At 51.4% G+C, this 20,041-nt stretch overlaps 1 protein-coding gene across 1 annotated transcript in view; it reads right to left on the bottom strand.

Annotated features, from left to right (window-relative positions):
* The window catches only part of LOC102379504 (killer cell lectin-like receptor subfamily B member 1B allele C), a 17,861-nt gene extending 4,112 nt beyond the window's left edge, over nt 1-13,749 (bottom strand). Inside the window, exons 1-4 of the mRNA XM_025195194.1 lie at nt 13,664-13,749; nt 9,173-9,271; nt 1,656-1,790; nt 311-465 (exon numbers count right to left, since the gene is read on the bottom strand). Of these exons, the coding sequence (XP_025050979.1) occupies nt 311-465; nt 1,656-1,790; nt 9,173-9,271; nt 13,664-13,748 (474 nt within the window). The 5' untranslated portion in view covers nt 13,749. The remainder of the gene's footprint in view (nt 1-310; nt 466-1,655; nt 1,791-9,172; nt 9,272-13,663) is intronic.
* Nucleotides 13,750-20,041: the final 6,292 nt, after the last annotated feature.

The raw sequence follows: 20,041 nt of genomic DNA, 5'->3' as shown, positions 1-20,041 counted from the left end.
CATCCCTGGCTACCTGGGCCCATGCGCAGGGCCGGGCCTTTTCCCCCCCTGCCCAGGTGACCAGAGCATCGCCTCCCAGGCGCCAGGCTTTTGTCATGCAGACAAGGTGGGAGATCCCCGCCCTGAGGGATTCAACAGCAGCCTCTCAGGCTGGCTGAGACAGATCTCTGGAGAGGGGCACCCACGGTGGCATTTCTGCCACACATACCACTCCTCAACTCTGGGAGTTGTGAAAGCCCACACCAAGAATTAATCCTCCCATGCTCCTTGCAACCTGTCCTCCCGTACAGGACACTGTCACTCTCTTTACCAGCTCCTCCCGGTCCTGGATCAGCAGCAGCTGGGAGCTCCTGGCTGCACAGTCCTCTCGGCTCTCACTCCAGGACTTTGGTTTTGTGGAGACCCAGTAGCACTTGTCCCCATGCAGCCGCCAGTCCACGGGGCAGAGTCTGCAGCCAGGGCCCTCTGCAAAGAGATGGACATGATCAGTGGTAACAAGTGCACCAGGCCTGAGTCTCTCTCTCTGCCTTCCCACTTTAGGAATACTGCAGGGCGAGGGGGCACAGAGGTGGGGTTAGAGTTATTTTTCAGTCCTTTTTGTTTTTCCTGGATTCCAGGGAGGTGCATGGCCCATTTTGTGACACTGCATGAACTATAGCAACTTCAGAGCCACTGGGAAGCAGAGATTACTCCCGGCAGAGCGGTCAGGCCATGCACCTGCGCCCTCCCTACAGCAGTGGGGGAGATGCTAAAAGCAGGACTAATGCAAGGGCCACACACTAGCTGGGACAGCCCTTGGGCCACACAGAAGATTTACTCAATTGATGCCCTCTTTCCATGGCCACAGCAGCCAAAGAAGGGCTGGGGTAACTACAGACAGTGGCTCAGTGTGAATTCAGCAGCAAATGGGAGGAGAAGTGGGGATCAGCTGAAGGGAACAGGAAGGAATATGAGTTCTCAAGAGTGATGGAGGGAGGGCTGTGGAGTAAATAGGAGCTGGAGTCCCTGCTGTGGGGAAAACGAGAGAGACCCTGACAGTGTAACCAAGACCTGTCTGTCCCCTCCATGTCACTCAGTGCTGGTCAGGCCCAGCTGGAGCACAGTGCACAGCTCTGAGCATTGCAGTTCAGGAAGAGTGGGGAGATGCTGGGAGGGTCAGCGGTGAGATACAGATGAGGAAGGGGCTTGGAATCAACCCATGAGGAAAGACAAGAGAACAAAGAGGCTGAGTTGGGAAAATGAGATGAAGGGGTGTGGCACCAACAATAAACCTCAAATCCTGGAGAGGCTGTGATACAGAGCAGGGAGAGCAATGGTTCTCCTTGCTGCAGAGGGCAGGACAGGGAGCCATGGGGTTAGACGCAGCAAGTCAGAATCAAACTAAACATAGGGAGAATCATCCTGCTCTCAGTTCAGTAGGAAGGTGGGTCAAGCTGCCCAAGGAAGTCATGGCTTCTCCTTCCTTGGGGGATTACAAGAGAAGGCCACAAATTTGTCTGCCTGGGATGGCTCAAGAGCAGCCTATCCTGCATCTGTGCCAGGCTTGAACAAGACACCTCACGAGGCCCCTTCCCTCCGTGCCCCTTTCCTCCATGACCCTGCTGCACCCACAGTCCCAGCAGAGGTGGGCGAGGGAACCAAGGAGCTGCGGTTACCTGCCGAGCTGTGCTGGGGTGGGGGGCACAGGCTCTGGATCAAGTCAGATCGGACCTGCTCCTGACACGCACTGGCCATGGTGGCTGCCGTGTTTCCACTTCCAGGTCCTGGGGTCCTGGAGTTACCACAGTTGTCTTGACCTGGAGGAGAGAGGACTGAATGGGGAGCAAGAAACTGGGCCCTGCTGGGACCTTGGCGAAATCACTGTCCCCACACCCCTGTGCCTCAGATTGCTCTGCTGTAGATGGGGCTAGGAGCTGTCAGGGCTTGAGAGCTGAGTGGGCATACGTGTGCATCCATCACATGTGTACCCACCTACCCACACTCACCGCCAGCAGAGGCGGCAGTGGCAGAGATGGCAGCTGATCCCATAAGGTAAGTGAGGAGGGACTAGGGAACTGGCACAGATGCAGAGGATCCAGAAGGTGAGCCCCCCAAATCCCTCTTAAGTGAGCCAGCAGGGAGCCATGCTCTCGAGCTGCACATGGGCAGTGCACGCAAATAGAGAGTGCAAACATGTGAGCTCTGAAAGGGCATACCGGCGTTCACGCAAGACAGGCATGCAGCAGGAGCCAGGAAGGAGTCTTCAGCAAGAGAGAGAGGAAGACTTACAGCTCCATGGACATGGTAAGAACATGGGGAGCATCTGCTAGGGACCACGCCCCAGTGGTAGGGACACGGAGGGCAACCACGGGGGACCCCACCCCAGTGGTGCCACCTACCCTGGGCTCCTCTAAGGCCTCCACCCAGATGGAGCCCATGGTGGGGTTGGAGGCACCCTGCCCCGCTGTCTGTGGGGGCTGCCTGGTGGAGACCTGGAGGCTGCAGATGGGGAAGGGATCTGGAGGCTCCCTTATCTGTCCCTCTTGTGCCTGACTTTGGGCCCTGGAGGAGGTGAGGGAGCTCCAGGCTGAGGTGAGCAGGCTACGGGGGATCAGAGCTGCGGAGGAGGAAATTGCCACATATTTCCATTATCTGCAGGATCAGTCTTCCAGCAGACAGACCTCCTGGGAAGGACGCCCAGCACAGGAATGGCAGGAGGTGACCACCAGAACCAGGGCTGCTCAGGCTAGCATGGTGGCTGCCCAGGTACAACTGGGGAACAGTTTTGAGGCCTTGGCAGCCTTAGAGGAGAAGGTCAAAGTGGATGCCTCCAGGGGGGACGGTGCCACTCTACGCACGGCATGGCCTGAGCAAGGCTAAAACACCATGAGGAAGAAACACCGAGTCCTCGTCATTAGAGACTCCATCCTGAGGGGAATGGAGCGTTCCATCTGCCAACCCAACTCCATGGCATGTGAGGTCTGCTACCTGCCTGGGGCTCAGATTCAAGATGTTACAGGCATGATCCCAGACCTCATTCGACCCTCAGACCACTACCCCATCATCCTAATCCATGTGGGAACAAATGATGCAGCCGGGAGCAGTCCAGACCACATCGTGAAGGACTACGAGGTCCTGGGGGCCAAGCTCAAGGAGATGGGGATGCAAGTGGTATTCTCCTCTATTCTCCCAGTAAGTAGATGCAGATGGTGCCATGAGGCCTTCATCGGAGTGGTCAGCCGGCAGCTTCAGAGTTGGTGCTACCAGGCAAGCCTTGGGTTCCTGGACAACGACACACATTTTTCTGCAGGGGGCATGCTCAGGTGGGATGGGCTTCACCTCTTCCCTAAAGGCAAGCGTGTCTTGTCTTCCAGGTTGGTTGATCTCGTATGGCATGCTTTAAGCTAGCTTCGCCGGGGGATGGGGCCACAGGGGGGACATGAGGACACTTCCCAGCCAAGACAGGTGACGAGCACAAATACCCAGGTAAGTGACAGGGGTCCGGATAGTCTTGGGATCAGGGGAGAAGTGCATGCACCCATAGGAGGCTTTAAATGCCTCTACACTAATGCTCATAGTATGGGGAACAAGCAGGAGGAACTTGCCCTCCTGCTAGCTAACACAAACCCGGACATAGTGGGTCACTTCAACCTGGTGGAATTCAACCCATGACTGGGCGGTAAACATCAAGGGCTACAGCCTGTTCAGTCAGGATAGAACAGGGAGGAAAGGCGGGGGTGTGGCACTCTACATCAAAGAACAATACGCATCCTCAACTAACAGCACAAGACCAGAGGAGGGGCACACTGAAGTGCTTTGGGTTAGAATACAAGGGGATCAGGGGAAAGGGACTTAATGGTGGGGGTCTACTACAGACCACCCAACCAGGGGGAAGAGCTGGACTGAGAATTCTCAGGTCAGCTTGCAGAAGCAGTTAAGTCAAGGGACGTGGTCATCATGGGTGACCTAAACTACCTGGACATCTGCTGGGAAGAGCAGTCAGCCAAGTCTGACTGCTCACGTAGGTTCCTAGCCAAGATACAAGACCACCACCTAAACCAGGAGGTACACACTCCCACCAGGGGAAATGCCTTGCTGGACCTGGTCCTGGCCACAGGCAAGAACCTGGTAAGGGGACTGCGGGTTCTCAACCACCTGGGCAATAGTGATCATCACCTACTGGAATTCACCATCCAGTGCAGGCAGTCAAAGGCCTGAGCAGGGCAGCAGCCCTTGACTTAAAGAGGGCTGATTTCAATGAGTTCAGGAGATTAGTCAGGGAGGCACTGAAGGCTAAGGCAGAGATAGGACTAGGACTAGCAACCAGGATCAAAGATAACAAGAAGCCTCTTTTTAAATACACAGGGAGTAAAAAGAAAGCACCGAGTAACGTGGAGCCCCTCCAGGACATGCTTGGCAATCTGGTGGTTGCACCAGATGATAAAGCTGACCTATTTAACAAATTCTTTGCCTCCATTTTTCTGAGCAGAGACCGGAACATCCCCCCCATTTGGGATTTTGTACGGACTCAGGAGAGGCACAGTCAGAATCCCCGATGGTCCCAAGTGAGGCACAAATCATCAGGTCCTAATGATCTTCACTCCAGAGTGTTCAAGGAATTAGCAGAGGTCATTGCGGGACCCCTGGCACAGCTTTATGAGCACTCATGATGCTCTGGCAAGGTGCCAGAGGACTGGAAAAGAGCCACATGTGGTCCCCGTTTTCAAAAAAGGGAGGAAGGAGGACCCAGGAAATTATAGGTCTGTTAGTCTTACCTCGGTCCTGAGGAAGGTCTTTGAGAAAATTATCCAGGTGCACATCTGCGAGGGACAAGCAGGGGAGTATAAGCTTAGGGGCAACCAACATGGGTTCATTAGAGGCAGGTCCTGTCAGACCAACCTGGTGGCCTTCTTTGACCAGGTCACAAAATCCTTGGACGCAGGTGACGCAGTGGATGTAGTCTTTCTGGACTTTAGGAAGGCTTTCAACACTGTCTCTCACCCCATTCTAGTTAAAAAATCAGGAGATTGTGGTGTCGATGCCTACAGTCAGGTGGGTCGCCAACTGGCTGGAGGGCCGCACCCAGAGAGTGTTGGTGGATGGGTCCTTTTTGACCTGGAGGGATGTGGGCAGTGGGGTCCCCCAAGGCTCAGTGTTCGGGTCCGCACTGTTCAACATCTTCATCAGCAACTTGGACGAGGGGTTGAAAAGCACCTTGTTCAAAATTGCAGATGACACCAAGATGTGGGGAGAAGTGGGCACACTAGAAGGGAGGGACAAGCTGCAATTGGATCTAGACAGGGGTGGGCACATGAGAATAGGATGGGATTCAATACTGACAAGTGCAAGGTACTGCACCTGGGGAGGAACAACCAGCAGCACACCTACAGGCTAAGGAACTCCTTTCTCACCAGCACAGAGACAGAGAGGGATCTTGGAGTCATTATTGATTCCAACATGAACATGGGCCACCAATGTGGGATGCAGTCAGGAAGGCTAGCTGCACCTTGTTGTGCATCCACAGATGCATCTCGAGCAGGTCCAAGGAGGTGATCCTCCCCCTCTATGCAGCATTGGTCAGTCCGCAGTTGGAGTACTGCGTCCAGTTCTGGGTGCTGCACTTTAAAAGGGATGTGGATGGCATTGAGTGGGTTCAGAGGAGGGCCACTCGCATGATCAGGTGGCAGCAGGGCAGGCCCTATGAGGAGAGGCTATGGGACCTGAACCTGTTCAGCCTCCACAAGAGAAGGCTGAGAAGGGATCTGGTGGCTGCCTATAAACTTCGGGGGGACCACCGGGGAATGGGAGAGCCCCTGTTCCCCCGAGCACTACCAGGAGTAAATAGGAATAATGGCCACAAGTTGACTGAGAGTAGGTTCAGCCTAGATATCAGGAGACACTACTTCACAGTCAGGGCAGCTAGGATCTGGAACCAATTTCCAAGGGAAGCAGTGCTCACTCCTACCCTGGGGGCCTTCAAAGGGAGGCTAATTAATCACCTAGCCAGGGTCGTTTGACCCAACATTCTTTCCTGCCCAGGGCAGGAAGGGGACTTGATGATCTGCTCAGGTCCCTTCTTACCCTACCAACTATGAAACTATGGGACTTGGCAACACCTCCTGGCTGTAGAGACCTCTGGAGGAAGAGCTTGACTGTCCATGTGCAACAACCAGTGTCATCAAGGCTCTGGGTCTCAGCAGGAGACTGCAGGGTCTTTGCTGGGGATGGCACCCTGCAGAGACCCCACTTCTGATCCAGAGCCTGCTTTGATCCAACATGTAACAATTCCCACTGGCTTTGTCTAAGGTCTTAAGGGCTTGAGAATAAGGAATTGTTTGGGGTTGGACAGCTCTTATAATTTTGCTCCTGTGAGTTGGTTTTTAGATTTCATACATTTCATACATTTCATAGACATTAGGGCTGGAAGGGACCTCAGAAGATCATTGAGTCCAGCCCCCTGTCTGAAGGGCAGGAAGTCAGCTGGGGTCATAGGATCCCAACAAGATAAGCATCCAATTTACTCTTGAAGGTGTTCAATGTAGGTGCTTGAACTACCTCTGATGGCAGGCTATTCCATACCTTGGGGGCTTGGACAGTAAAGAAATTCTTCCTTATGTCCAGCCTGAAACGGTCTTGCAGTAGTTTATAACCATTCGACCTCATCATCCCTTGGGGCGCTCTGGTGAACAAATGTTCCCCCAGATACTGGTGGTCACCCCTGATAAACTTATAGGTGGACATCAGATCACCCCTGAGCCTGTGCTTTTCCAGGCTAAAGAGCTCCATAGCTCTCAGCCTGTCATAGTAAGGTCTGTTTTCCTGACCTCTGATCATGTGTGTGGCTCATGACATCCTGGGATTTGCTTGAGAAGCATCTATGGATGCAAGCCAGCATTTTGCTTGCTTTACTAGCCACAGCATCGCATTGAAGGCTCATGTTCATCTTGTGGTCAATCATGACCCCCAAGTCTCTTTCTTCCATAGTGCTAGCGAGTGTAGCACTGCCGAGCCTATAAGGATGCTCAGGTGGAGAACCTTGCATTTTTTGGTGTTAAACACCATCAGGTTCTCATCTGCCCATTTGCTGAACCTGTCCAGGTCAGCCTGGATCACCCTCCTGTCTTCAAGTGCGGATGCTTTTCCCCAAAGTTTGGTGTCATCGGCGAACTTGGCCAGTCCACTTCTGACTCCAATGTCCACATCATTAATGAAAATGTTGAACAATATGGGTCCAAGGACAGCCTTGGGGGACCCCATTGGTCACAGGGCACCACAATGATTGACTTCCGTCAATTACCACACTCTGAGTCCAACCACGGAGCCAATTTCCCAGCCCGTGGATCATGGTGGACCCAAGGCCACAATTGGTCAGTTTCACCAAAAGGTGATCATGGGATACCAGATCAAAGGCTTTTTTGAAGTCAAGATATATGACATCAATCTCTTCTCCCTTGTCCAGGTGTTAGGTCACCTGGCCGTAGAAGGAAATGAGATTGGTCAAGCAAGACCTACCCACAACAAACCCATGCTGGCTATCCCTCAGGATGTTGGTGTCAGCGAGTCCATTAAGGATGGCCTCTTTAATAAACTTTTCTAAGATCTTCCCCAGGATAGAGATCAGGCTGATGGGCCTATAGTTTGTCAAATCCACTTTCCTCCCTTTCTTGAAAATAGGTACCTCATTGGCCTTCTTCCAGTCTTTGGGCACTACACCAGAGCGCCAGGAGCTCTCAAAGATCCGTGCCAGGGGCTGGGCTATGATGCTCGCCAGCTCCTTGAGTACCCTGGGGTGTAGATTGTCAGGGCCAGCTGACTTGAAGGTATCCAGCCTCTCAAGGTGTTCCTTCACAAGGTCAGCATTGATGGAGGGCAGGGGATCTCCCTCACCTGGAGCATCCTGTGCCATGGCGGGCATGGGCATCCCATGGGACTGATGAAAGACTGACACAAAGTACCCATTTAATAGGTTGGCTTTTTCCTGAGTGTCAGTTGTCAGTTGTCCCATCGTCTACTTTTACTGTGAGGTAGACTAATTAATTGTGCAGTAAAGCATTACTGTCTGCATAAGCATGGCAATTAGGCCAGTCCAGACTAATTGACTCTGGCATGGGATAGTCCTGTCAGACACCGATACTATACAGTGGTCAAGTAGGTGGTTAAGTGTGTTTAAGCGAACATGAAGGTGGTAACACCCGAATTACTTTACTCCAGAGTATATGCACTCATAGTAATTGCATGTACAGATGTACCAAATATGAACACAGGAGTACATTGATACAGGGCTGACCAGCAGGGGGCACTTCAGAACAAATGGAAAATGTTATGAGTGGGTGTGTCTACACATTCATTAATGTATCATAATTACTGCGTGTTCGTTTAGTACCTGTAATAACAGGTACTAACTTAATGTACCATAATTGGTGTTACTGTGCATTAGCACATACAAATGCTTTTTTTGTGATGCTTAATGCTCATTGGACTCAACCATGCATTGGCACATCAGCATGGTTTTTGCCAGCTGTGCTAATGTGTGGTAGAATTAGTCCAATGGGAATGAAGTGTCATGTATGGACACTCCAAATAGGACTAAAAGCATATCTTAGATTTCTCCTGAGACAAAGCCTTTGTCCTTAGATCCTGTAGAGAGGCACAAGCCACTTGTCCCACTTTAAGGATCTGTGAAGTATACATAAGTACCTGGAAAGGATTGAGATAATACTTCTTCCTGGGTCAATAGTAGCTAATTGACAGTAGAGTTAATTGCCATTCCACTTGTATGTGTAAACGATTGTTCCCCCAACAATGACAGTCAACCCTGAGATGAACCCAACATCTATTTTTGCCCCAGGGCATCAGCATGTAGGTTCTCCATGTGTTCTGTGCAAATACAGTCTAAGAATAAAACTGTGCTTGTTACAGAGACAAAACAGTGTGATCAAGTGGTAAGTAAGATGTCCACAGTTTCACAGCAGATCAGCGGTCGGACAAAGAAATGAATCCCAAACAATGGAGATAGAGGTTTACAACTAAAGGAAATATAAGACGCCAAAGCCAAAGAGATGCTTGCATTCCTAAATACTTATGTGCTTCTGCAGATCTTATTCTCATGACAGTAAATACCTAGTGGAGTTCCAGGGGACCAGGACAATCTCTGCTTCCGCCTTACCCACCTGTGCAGCCTTCTGCTACTCACCCCAAAGCGCCATCCTTATCACAGCCATCCCTAGGATGATGCTTACAGTCCATCCAGACCACAAAGCAATTTGATGCCAACGTCGATTCGGCTCAGGACCTGGGAGAGCCAGCATTCAGAGACAACAATCAGCTTCTGGTTTATGGAACATGGATTAAAAATTAAATTAAGGTTCTACTCCAACTATGATGTGAATGAGGCCACAGGTCTCCTGGAGTAGAGAGTTTCTGAGGGTGAAAGCCAGCTAAGAAGTTGGGTTTATCTTGGGTCTAATTGTCCACGGCTTTGACTGGAATCAAAACTGATGCAAAAGTCACTTATTTGCACAGGCACCTTGAATGGCAGGTGAATGAGTCTGGAATTGTCCCAGCGGACGTGATATGCCAGTAATTCCCAGGTATGTAAAGTGCATATCATCACTCTGATCCCTTTCCCCTGCTCACTCCCTTCATTTACTTTCTGCTCTCAATTCCCAACTCTGTACCCTCTGCCAATCTTCGGCATTCTGCTCCCTGCCTGGTACTTCCTGCCTGATCTCCAGCTCTGTTTTCTGCTTCCTAACCTATCAGCTCCTGCTACTTCCCTGATCTGCCCTATGCCAGACACAGAGGATGACCGTGCCATTTGTGGCAATCATGCCACAGGCTGGATACCTCTGATGTAGGCAAAGCCCTGCACAGATTCTGGATGCCGTTTCCAACCTTTCCCCAACAGATGCCTCTCCAGCCTCTTCTCGAAATGTTCAATGAGGAAGATTCATCCTCATTCACCCTCCATCCCAGGGCAGCTTATCCTATTTCCCTGCTGCTCTTCCAGTTAAGAAGCAGACTCACCTGTGAATCGTTCTCTTTTACAAGGCCATCTTACTGAGGCAGACCTGTGTTCGTCCCTGACTCTCTGCACACATTGAACAGGGAAGTGTGTGGACATGTAAGTTTAATATCTCAACATTTATCATCTGTCTTCTAAAAGTTGTGCACGGGGATCAAACACACGCACTTCCTAGATACTGGAATTTTATTTTTTCATGTGTTCATCTCATATTTTCACAGGAAGTCTTTGTGGCAGAAATGCCACCGTCTGTGTCCCTCTCCAGAGATCAGTGTCTGCCAGTGTTGAATCCCTCAGGGAGGGGGATCTTCCTCCCTGCCCACATGACAAAAGCCTGGTGCCTGGGAGGTGGATTCTCTGGTCACCTGGGGAGGGGGAGGGAAAAGACCCGCTCACCGGCCCAGGTAGCCAGCGATGCTTTTTTAGATTGGTTGGCTTGTGTCCAGCACTGGCAGCTTCGATTGGACCGGGCTGCTGAGGTCAGAGAGGTTATAAAAAGGCCTGGGCCAGGAAGAAGGGCAGCCATTATCCATGCGGTCATCCAGGTGAATCTGAAACTGGCTCTCTCCTCATCACCGCATGCTCCAAGAGTGCCCTGCCTCTAGGGGGAAACTCCAACCACCTCTGGATGATGCAGGTGAGTAAGCTTCTCGAGATCCGACTGGATATTTAGCTTCAGTAACTCAGATGCGAGATCAAAAGGCTACCATAAGCCATATCGGTTTGCTCTATGGGATTCCTCTGATATTTCTCTGATACTGCTCTACCTTTTACCCTGTTTTCGCCCTACCCCCTGTAACCAATAAAGTTCTCCTTTGAGACCGGTGTGGGAGACTTATTGAGGAGTGGGTCTAAATTATGCCGAGGAGGCCCCTTAGGTCTGTGGACTAAGGGAGACTTTCCTATTAAGCCCCTGACTTGGGGAAGTGCCCCAAGTGCCTGTATTGGGTCTAGTACCCATTGGACGATCAGGAAAACGTTTTTCAAGGTGCGCAGAGCCAGAAGCGAGTCCAGAGCCTTGGATGGTGGCAGCGGGAACCCCAGGCTAGCGGGTGTGCCCCGGGGAAGGGGTCGGCCGGACGTGAGGCACCCCAGGGAGGCACTCGGAGCCTGGAAGGTGGTTGGGTGCAGGGAGGTGGGCGGCTCAACGCAGGAGCGCCCCCTACTGGCCCGCCACAGTCTTTCCATTTTTTGTTCCTTTCCACATTTATTTAAATCTTTTGTTCAAGGCTTTCTGGTTCTGTTGTCAAGGTTTATTATTATTTGCTAGTATTTTGACTTTGCTATTTTTTTGTTTCTCAAATTTCCCTATTACAATACTTTTCCCTGATTTTTCCTATTACTGGAAAAAAACAACAACCCTTATTTGGTATTTTCCTTCCCCAGCTCCTGGAGTAAATTATTCCTTATTTTTATTTCTGTTTGCAGATTTTTGGTTTTCCTCAAACGTTTCCAATTACCTTATCAGCTGAAGACATCTCTTTCCATGTTTTATATTGTTTTCTATTTGTGCCTTCTGTTCCCGTTTCCAAAGTCTAACTGTTATGTATTTTTGCCACCCCAATTCTAATGGGATATTCTTATCTGGAAATCAAGAACATTTCCTATTAGGAAATGAGAAAAAGTTGATTTCATGGGAAATATCAGAGTATAAGAGATACCACTGCTTAAAAGCCACTACAAGGAACCACATTTCAGCTACAACTACTAGACTCCATTTTACTTAGGGCCACGTTCAGCCAAACAGGGTACATGTACTAGTCGCCATATGGCAGTGAAGCAACACAGCGTGTCACCGTATGGCTTGCTGTGCCAACATTGTGATCACGTGACTCTACACATGATTGGTTATGTCACCGTAGCGGCACTCTCCCTGTTTATAGGGCACTGCTACGGTGACATAGCGGGGAAATCAAAATATGTGCTGTCGGCACAGCACATTATGGGTGGTTACTGCACCAGTAATACTTTGGTACTGTAGCAACACTGAAATACGGCAACGTGTAGAAGTGCCCTCACTGCAGCAAATGTTCAACTGGTAAAAGCCCATTGCAACAGAGACTGTAAACTTGTTAATAATGATGCAGGAAAGGCAGGAAGCTGCAGGTGCAGGAGTAAAGATTCCTGATACATCTGTCCAGCTGGTCTGCTCAGCTATCACAACATGAGAAAAAACCAGATTAGAGACACGGAGGTAAATGAAAAACAGGATCGAACACACGGTTTTGCCAAAGGTGAATGGTTGATCTTATCTTTGACAAGAAAGTTGTTTTTCAATGAAAGGGAAACATAGCAGAACCCTCTCTGGATCTTGCTTAAACACCCGATACTCAGTTGCCAGGGAAATTATGGCACTCTCACACCCCTAAATAAGACACACACACACCTTGCTTTTTGAAGGCAGACTATAGGGAAAAAAACCCTGTTTCTAGAGTCAGGGCCAACTGTGAAAGATCTGGGAAAATCAGTCCCTCACTGGGTGACTATGAAATGAATACAGGCATAAAGAATGGGAAATGTGATCATGGGATGTATCTTGCAAGGTGTTCTCAGTGAGCTGGAGAAGGAATAATACCATTGTACAAGGCCCTGGGGGGACGTCACCTGGAGCACTGTGCACAGCTCTAGTCATTCATGTTCAGGACAGATTAAATCAAAGCAGAAGGTGTAGAGAGAAGGGCAACTGGCTGTTCAGGGCAAGGGAGGGCCTGTCCTAGGCAAGGGGATTAGAGCTTTCCTGTACTGCAGACCCAGCAGTGACTGATGCAGCACAGAGATACCCCAATCAGCTTTGCAGTAGCCAGCTTGTACCCTGCAGCAGTCCAGGCCACAGAGGCCTCAGTACAGGCTGATTTACTGGGCTACCTGTGTAGGTTTTGTCTCCTGCTTCCCTCCCTGGGGTGCAGCCCCACTCCAGACCCTTGTACTGTGATATGGAGTCTCCCAGTGCAGCAATGGGGAATGAAATCACCACCTTGACTCCCAGCTGTGGATTGTCCCCTTGAGCCACCCCTCCCAGGCCCCAAGGCCATTACCATTCAGCCACCTTGTCTCAGATTGCCCCGGTGCTCTTCTCTGGAGAGCAGAGGCAGAGGATGTGCAGCCAGGAGCCCCTGACAGCTGTGGGGGCAGGGTGAGAAATGACACAGGAAGCAGGGACTTGTGGCGTCAGCCCCACAGGCAGGGAGGGGACAGTCTGAGGCTCTGACCACAAGGCCAGGCCTGCTGCAGACAATACCTGGGTTATGAAAGAGCTCTCAGCCAGTGATGGACGCACCCCTGCTCCAGGGCTGCTGGCAGCCAGGGCTCAGGGGCTCTATCCCCAGCTGCTGAAAAGACAGTGGGCTCCATCAGGTTCAAGGGGCTGCAAGCCAGACCCCCTGGGTTCCTTGCCCAGCCCTGGCATGTTAAAGCAGCTCCATCTATCAGGTCCTCCACAGCCCCTTCATGGGATGAAGAGCTTCCAGGGCCCCTGTCTCTCTGTCTCTTACTCATGTGAGCAGGGGCAGCAGACTCCAGCCCAGCTCCCTTCCCGTGCCACAGACCCAGCCCATGCCCATGACAACCATGACCAGACCCCATGCCCCCACCCAGGGGCAGCGCCAGCCCAGCGCTGACCCCTCTGCTGCAGTGTCTGCTAGGAGGGGGTGAAATCCTTACCTGGGCTTCCCGCCGGACGTGGGCTGCGGGAGCTGCCCGTCCTGCGCTGCAGGTTCAGCACCGTGTAGCCCTCCTCATCCTGCATCTTTCCCCTGGGCTGTTCTGAGAAGAAGTGTGGACAGGAACTTCTGAGCCCAGGGCAGGGTGAATGAGGACTGAGGTGAGATCACATCACACAGGAAGGGGAGATGCTGGGGCAGATTCGCATGCGCGCTACAGTGCTGAGCTGAGCCTCCAGGCCTGGGTGCTCTTGGCTGTTGCTTCACATGTGGGCTGGGTCACAGAACAGCTCCTCAGCACTGCTATGAGGGTGCTGGACTAGGGTATGGGGCTGCACCCAAGCCCATGGAGATGTGTGAAGTATCTTGCACCCAGGCAAGCCTTGGGTTGCATTTCAAAGGAGAGGGACTCATTTGAGGCCTGAAAGCAATAGCTATGATGTTCTCATCAGAGATTGAGAGAGGGGCAGAGCCAGTTAGATGGAGCCAAAACCAGCACAAGGATTTCTGCTGCCCCAAACAAAGTATTGCTGCCCTCCCTTGCAAGGGACCTGGGACCTAGAGAAGGCAGGCAGGGGACACAACAGAGGCATCTGCCTGATCTGGAGTGTGACAAGGAGAGCAATGTAGCAGGGCAGAGAAGGGCTCACTGTGGGGCTGATGGAGAATGAGGAAACTTCCCTGCCCATAGCATCATGGCCTGGGCAGAAGGGAGATACACAAATCCAGCCTGAGTGTGCACAGGGCTATGCCTATATGCCAGGGTAGCAGGAGGATGTGGAGATGCAGGCAGACAGGGCTCTCCAGAGACCTTTGCACTGGCCTGGGCAGTCTCACACTTCAGCATGGTTGAACTGGCAGCAGGAGCTATGGTGCTGCAGCAACGCTTGGCAGGATGGAGAGGTGCCTGGCAGGGGACAGACCTGAAGGGTCAGGACTGGGCTGTTACCAGGCCACTGGAGTCCCCTGTCCCTGTCCTGGTATACCCACATGACCAGCGCACATCAAGGTGCGAGTGACTACCGCTGGAGAGGTGTTAGCCATGTTAGTCCGCAGTCAGGCAGAAGGCAGAGCAATCATGCACCTTATAGACTAACTGAATAAGCTATAGAGACAGCAAAATCTTACGTGAACTTGAGCTCACTTCATCACATGCTGGAAAAGGAGAGCAAAGGCTCATTTTTCTCTCAGCCCCCACAGCTCAAGTTCCTGAAAGTGTATGCTCTGTATCAGTGTTTCCCAAACTATTGATACCTGGAGAACACTTATTTTCTGGATTAAAATTAGCAGCATATTTCACTCTTATACCTGAAAAGAGTGAGTGTGTGTGTGTGTGTGTGTGTGTGTGTGTGTGTGTTTTCTTTTTCAAAACATAAATAGCATACTCCATTCCCCTGCCAGAGGAAATGATGCCAGTGCCTGGTTAAAAATTCACTCCGGAACTTTCCTGAATTTGCAGCACCCCCCCGTTGAAAAAAAATCACTAATTTAGATCTAAATCCAAGCAGAGCTGGTGCAGGGCCCTAAGGCTCAATAAACTGAAAATCACTCATCTAGCTGGTGTCACTTAAGAGTAGTAGGGGCAGGACCTCACCTTGCTGGGCCCTGCTCTTTCCACTGTCTGCCCCCTCTAAGGCTCTGGTCTGTACCTTAGGGGGCGAGGGCACCCCACACCATTAAAGCTGTGTCACAGGTGGAGAAAGACCGGGGAGACTCCCGAGTTCATGGAGGGAGCCCCAGAGACAGAGATAGAGACAGAGGGCGGAGCGGAGGGAAAAGAAAAGAAAAAAAATAACTTACTCACTGCAGGATGCGAGGAAGAGCAGGGATGGCTGGAGAAGCCCGCACACGGCCTGGACGATGCCTTAAGTCACCTGCGGTCGGCGGGTGACGTCACTCCTAATCACCGGCCGGCGGCGATAAAAGAGCCGGTGTCAGAGAGGAGCGAGGCGTGCACGTGGCTGCCAGGAGGGAGCCTGGCCGGTAGAGTCAGCTGGAGACGCAGAACACCGGAGCCGACTGCTGGCGTTCGTCACAGAGAGTTAAAGGAGCCCGGGGACGAACCAACACCCGAGGACAGCATGACAGCAGCGGGTGAGCCGGGGGAGAGAGTGGTAAGAGCCTCGGCAGCACGGAGGGGTCAGCGGACCAAGGAAGACCCAGAGAGAGGACTGCAGTCCAAGGAAGACCCAGAGAGAGGACTGCGGTCAGGGGAAGACCCGGAGAGAGGGCTGGGGGCCAGGGAAGACCCGGAGAGAGGGCTGCAGGCCAGGGAAGACCCAGAGAGAGGGCTACAGGCCAGGGAGAACCTGGAGAGAGGGTTACACTGGGAGATACCAGGCAACAAGTAGCGGGCATCTGGCACAGAAAGAAAGGGCTAGTGGACCCAGCCACCAGCGGTGACCCGGTTGGTAAGCAGAGGGGCAACGAGGCTACGGACCCTGCTAGGGAGCTTAATGGGGCAGGGTTATGCCTCTCATTAGGCACATTGAGTCTTAGTTAAGTTTGAAAGGTTTTCTCTTTTGTGTTACCCCAGGTCAGAAGGGGCTGAGTGCACATCAGCAGGGAGATTGAGCGAGGGGTGAGCTCATTATTTGCGTGCCTGAGGGAGTACTCGAGCACCAACAGGAATACCCAAGATCCGCCGGGCTGGGTAAGGGCGAGGTGCAGGGGAGGAGGAGCCTCGCAGAAGACATCTACGACACAGGTACCTGACGAGGATAACCGCGCTACACGAAGCCCCACCCACTGAAAGATCGAAGTCGTGGCAGGTGAGAAAGGGCGGGCTGCAGCGCATGGAAAGACCTCCCCGAAGGCCACCTGCGACGGCAAGCCGGATATCCGCAAACCCTCGGAGCAAGAAAGCCCGAGGTAAGATGTTTGAGGTCCGGCGGTTACAGGCTGCTCCTGCAGTTCCTCACACAACAGGAACCATCCCCGTGGCCCCTTCTTCCAGCCTCCAGAGCATGGAAGGAGCGGAGGGGTTGAACCAGGCGGCAAAGTGCAGCATGCATCCACCTGCTTGATCACCATGGAGCAAACTGCTAAAAGCACGGTGGTGGCTGGCACAGGGGCTCTCTCAGGGTGGGGAAGGCAGCAGCAGTCATGGCAGTCCCAGAGGGAGCAGTCCCAGGCACTGGTGGAGTAGCTGTGGCAGGCATGGGGAGCTGGATGGGGGAGCAGTGCATATGCGTATCTCCTCACACGGGATGTCGCTGTATGCTTCTGTTGCTCTCGTGGCACACTAGTGCATCATGGTGCACACTGTAGGAATCACTGCTCTATATCTATCTCATTTAGGTGCTCTCCCCTACCTTGGGGGTCCTTAAGAGGAGGCTAGACAGGTACCTGACTGAGGTTGTCTGACCCCAATGCTCTTCCCTGCCCAGGGCAGGGGCTCAAACTCAGTGACCTACTGAGGTCCTATCACAGGCCAGCTGGGCACTGTGAGTGTATCGATTTAGTTGCAGGCTGACTGGGTGCTGCAACTGTATCAGCCACTGGGCCGTTTGGTCCGGGATCAAGGAGGCAGAGTTGGGCGTGAAACAATGGCAAATTTATTATAGCTTACACACACAACGGTTAACAGAAAGATAAATGCGATAAGCAGATAATGAAGGATTGAAGAGCTAATAGTAAATAATAACAACAGATAGATAGATCAATCTGTTGCAGGCCAGCTGGGCACTGTGAGGGTATCAGCCACTGGGCTGTTTAAAACAACAAATAGACAGACATGGGTTGGCAACTTATCGATGGTCCCTCAATGCCAGGTGCGCACCAGGTGATTCCAGCGAAGTCAGGTGTCCCCAATCGACGCTGTTGGAGGGATTACCAGGGAGGTTCCTTGATCAGGATCCGATTCTCACTCACACCGGGAGTTCAGGTCCGGGCTTGGAAAAACAATTACCATTCTGTTCCTCCCTTCCTGCTGGTTAACTGACACATGCACTTTTTGTACCTAGTCTTATGCTAATCTGTTGGCCTCAGAACCATTCACAATCTTGCTTTATACCTGTTACCCTATGGGATTAAAAGGTGTTAAAAATTATTATGAAAGTTTACTACCCAGACTTGGGTTTATCCAATAAGCAAATTACACTGCAGCATCTTCAAGTTTGACATTAACATTACTCCACCTTAATCCAACCCCTTTAGATTTCTCTGACTATGCTTTCTTGAGACGTGCTTTCCTGGAATGTGCTGGGTGTGCCAGGTGGTTGAATCCAGTTCTTATCATCAAGGCTGAACTCTGAGCAAAAACCATTAGATCAGCTAATTTTACAGCTATAGCTTTGTCTTTGGGGCCTAGTCAGTTCCACAAACAGTTACAAGTTACATTTGTGGGTTACAAAAATACAGGCTTTATATTAGACAAAAATTCCAAATGCCTCTAAGAAGCACATATTTATTGCTTATTAATTTCTTTGGTTCTGGCCATCACAGGTCCCTTCCAACCCTAGCATCTATGAATCATTTAATTAGTCTATAAGCTACATCTCTACCCTGTCTTGTGCCTGACCAGGGAGCAGCCTCAGCACCGCTTCTCTCCTGGGACCAGCACCTACTCCCCAGGCTGTGCCCTACTCCTGGAACAGCAATGGCTGCAGGCAGCACAGGAAGAGCTAGTTTCATGGGCACTGGCTGTAGGTCTAGGGGTGGTTTTCAACCTGTAATCCATGGACCCCTGCAGGGGTCGGCGGGGGGCACAGACTATGTATAAGGGGCCTGCAGAAATGACTGATCAATCAAAAGTATGTGAATACCCACACTTAGAATCCAAGGGGTCAGTGCCTCCATTCAAAAATTGGGGGGGATCCGCAAATGAAAGAAGGATGAAAGTCACTGGTTTGGGGGCTGTTGGCTGCTCACTCCCTGCTGTCTTGTCATGTTTAGGACAGTATTTCTCAACCTGTATGTCATGACCCAGAAGTGAGTCTCAAGAATATATGAAAGGATCATGAACAAATTTTAAAAATGGATTATCCTTTAAAGGAGAAACACATGGGAAGCCGTGGGTTTTCCCTTGCAGGTTTTCAAACTCCCAGCCTGCAAGGGGCTACTTCCCCCCAATGGTTGCAGTCACAAGGGATTGCATGAAATGTGATGCTATCCCAGGGCTGCTGCCAGCTCTTTGCTGAGCTCCTCAGCACATTCAGTCCATGGTTGTCAACTGTCCCTCAATTTATGAACGGTCTGTAATTAACCAGGCTAAATATGCCTATCCCCGAAGGCTGTAAAAAAAATGGAGACATTTGTAGAAAACAAGTGTAGCCCAGGTAACTCAGGTATATACTCCTCTTCTCCAATTGAAGGGGATTGTTAGCTGGCAGGTGTGGGGTGGGGTGGGGTGGGGTGGGAACTGCAGACTGCTGTTTCCCTCTGTCCCTATAGAACCAGGCCAAGACAGTCAGGGGACTTAACTATATACACATTTATTTACATTCACTTATCACAAGGGAAAGGAACATGGATCTAAACATGTGTACAATATATATATATATAAGATATCTAAACAAGTAACATAAACAATACCCTTTGGGTAAATGACATTAAACCTTATACCAGCACTCCAGATACAGATAAATTACAGGTAAGTATCTGATCTGAAACAGTTAAACCTTAAAGATAAACTTAATCCCAAGGGGAAACCCCAAAGCCCTTGGGCTTTTCCCAAGCCATACAAGGAAGCTGGTAACTTTAGGGGGGCCCTCCCAGTGGCACCTCCACTTTCAGGACCCCTTATTTAACCAGGGAGAACTCCCCCTCCTCTGTGGGAATCCTCTTTTCCCTGCAACTCACGGCTCCCAAGCCTGGAAGGTGGCCCTCGTCCTCTGTGCCAAGCTGCTGTCTCACCTGCGGTGGGCTTTGGGGGAGTCGCTGTCTCCTGGAACAGGGCTCCTCTATGCAGGGATTCTGGGGCCTCTGACTCAGCCCTATCTGCTGGCTCAGTAGCGCAATCACTGTCTGACTCTCTGGACTCAACCTTTTGCTATGGGTTGGAGGCCTGAGCTGGCTCATGCAGCACAAGGCTCGGTCTGTTCCCAGACCCTCCATGCAGTGTCTCCTGCACCGAGCTCCCAGCCTCATTCCAGGGGTTCAGAACCTGAGCCGCCCAAGCGCTCCAAAGGTCCTGCTCCATGCACTGGCCTGTGCACCGTGTCACTGGCAGCATGCCAGAGGTTGCAGACCCGAGCCACCACACGCAGCTCCCAGGGTCTGGATGCTGTGTGCTGTACTGCACACCAAGAGCCTAGCTGCTGGAGTCATCGGCCATTCCTCCACTGATGGAAATCTTCAGGAGCACTTCTGGGCTACTGCTTCAACCTGCTGAGCAGCTCTCCTCAGTTCTTCTAAGCCTCGCTCTTCTCTCTTCTCT

Source organism: Alligator sinensis, unplaced genomic scaffold, assembly GCF_000455745.1.
Source record: "Alligator sinensis unplaced genomic scaffold, ASM45574v1 scaffold1275_1, whole genome shotgun sequence".
Taxonomy (NCBI): Eukaryota; Metazoa; Chordata; order Crocodylia; family Alligatoridae; genus Alligator; species Alligator sinensis.
Note: the sequence above shows the minus strand (reverse complement) of the source record. Positions and strands in the feature narration are given on the sequence as shown.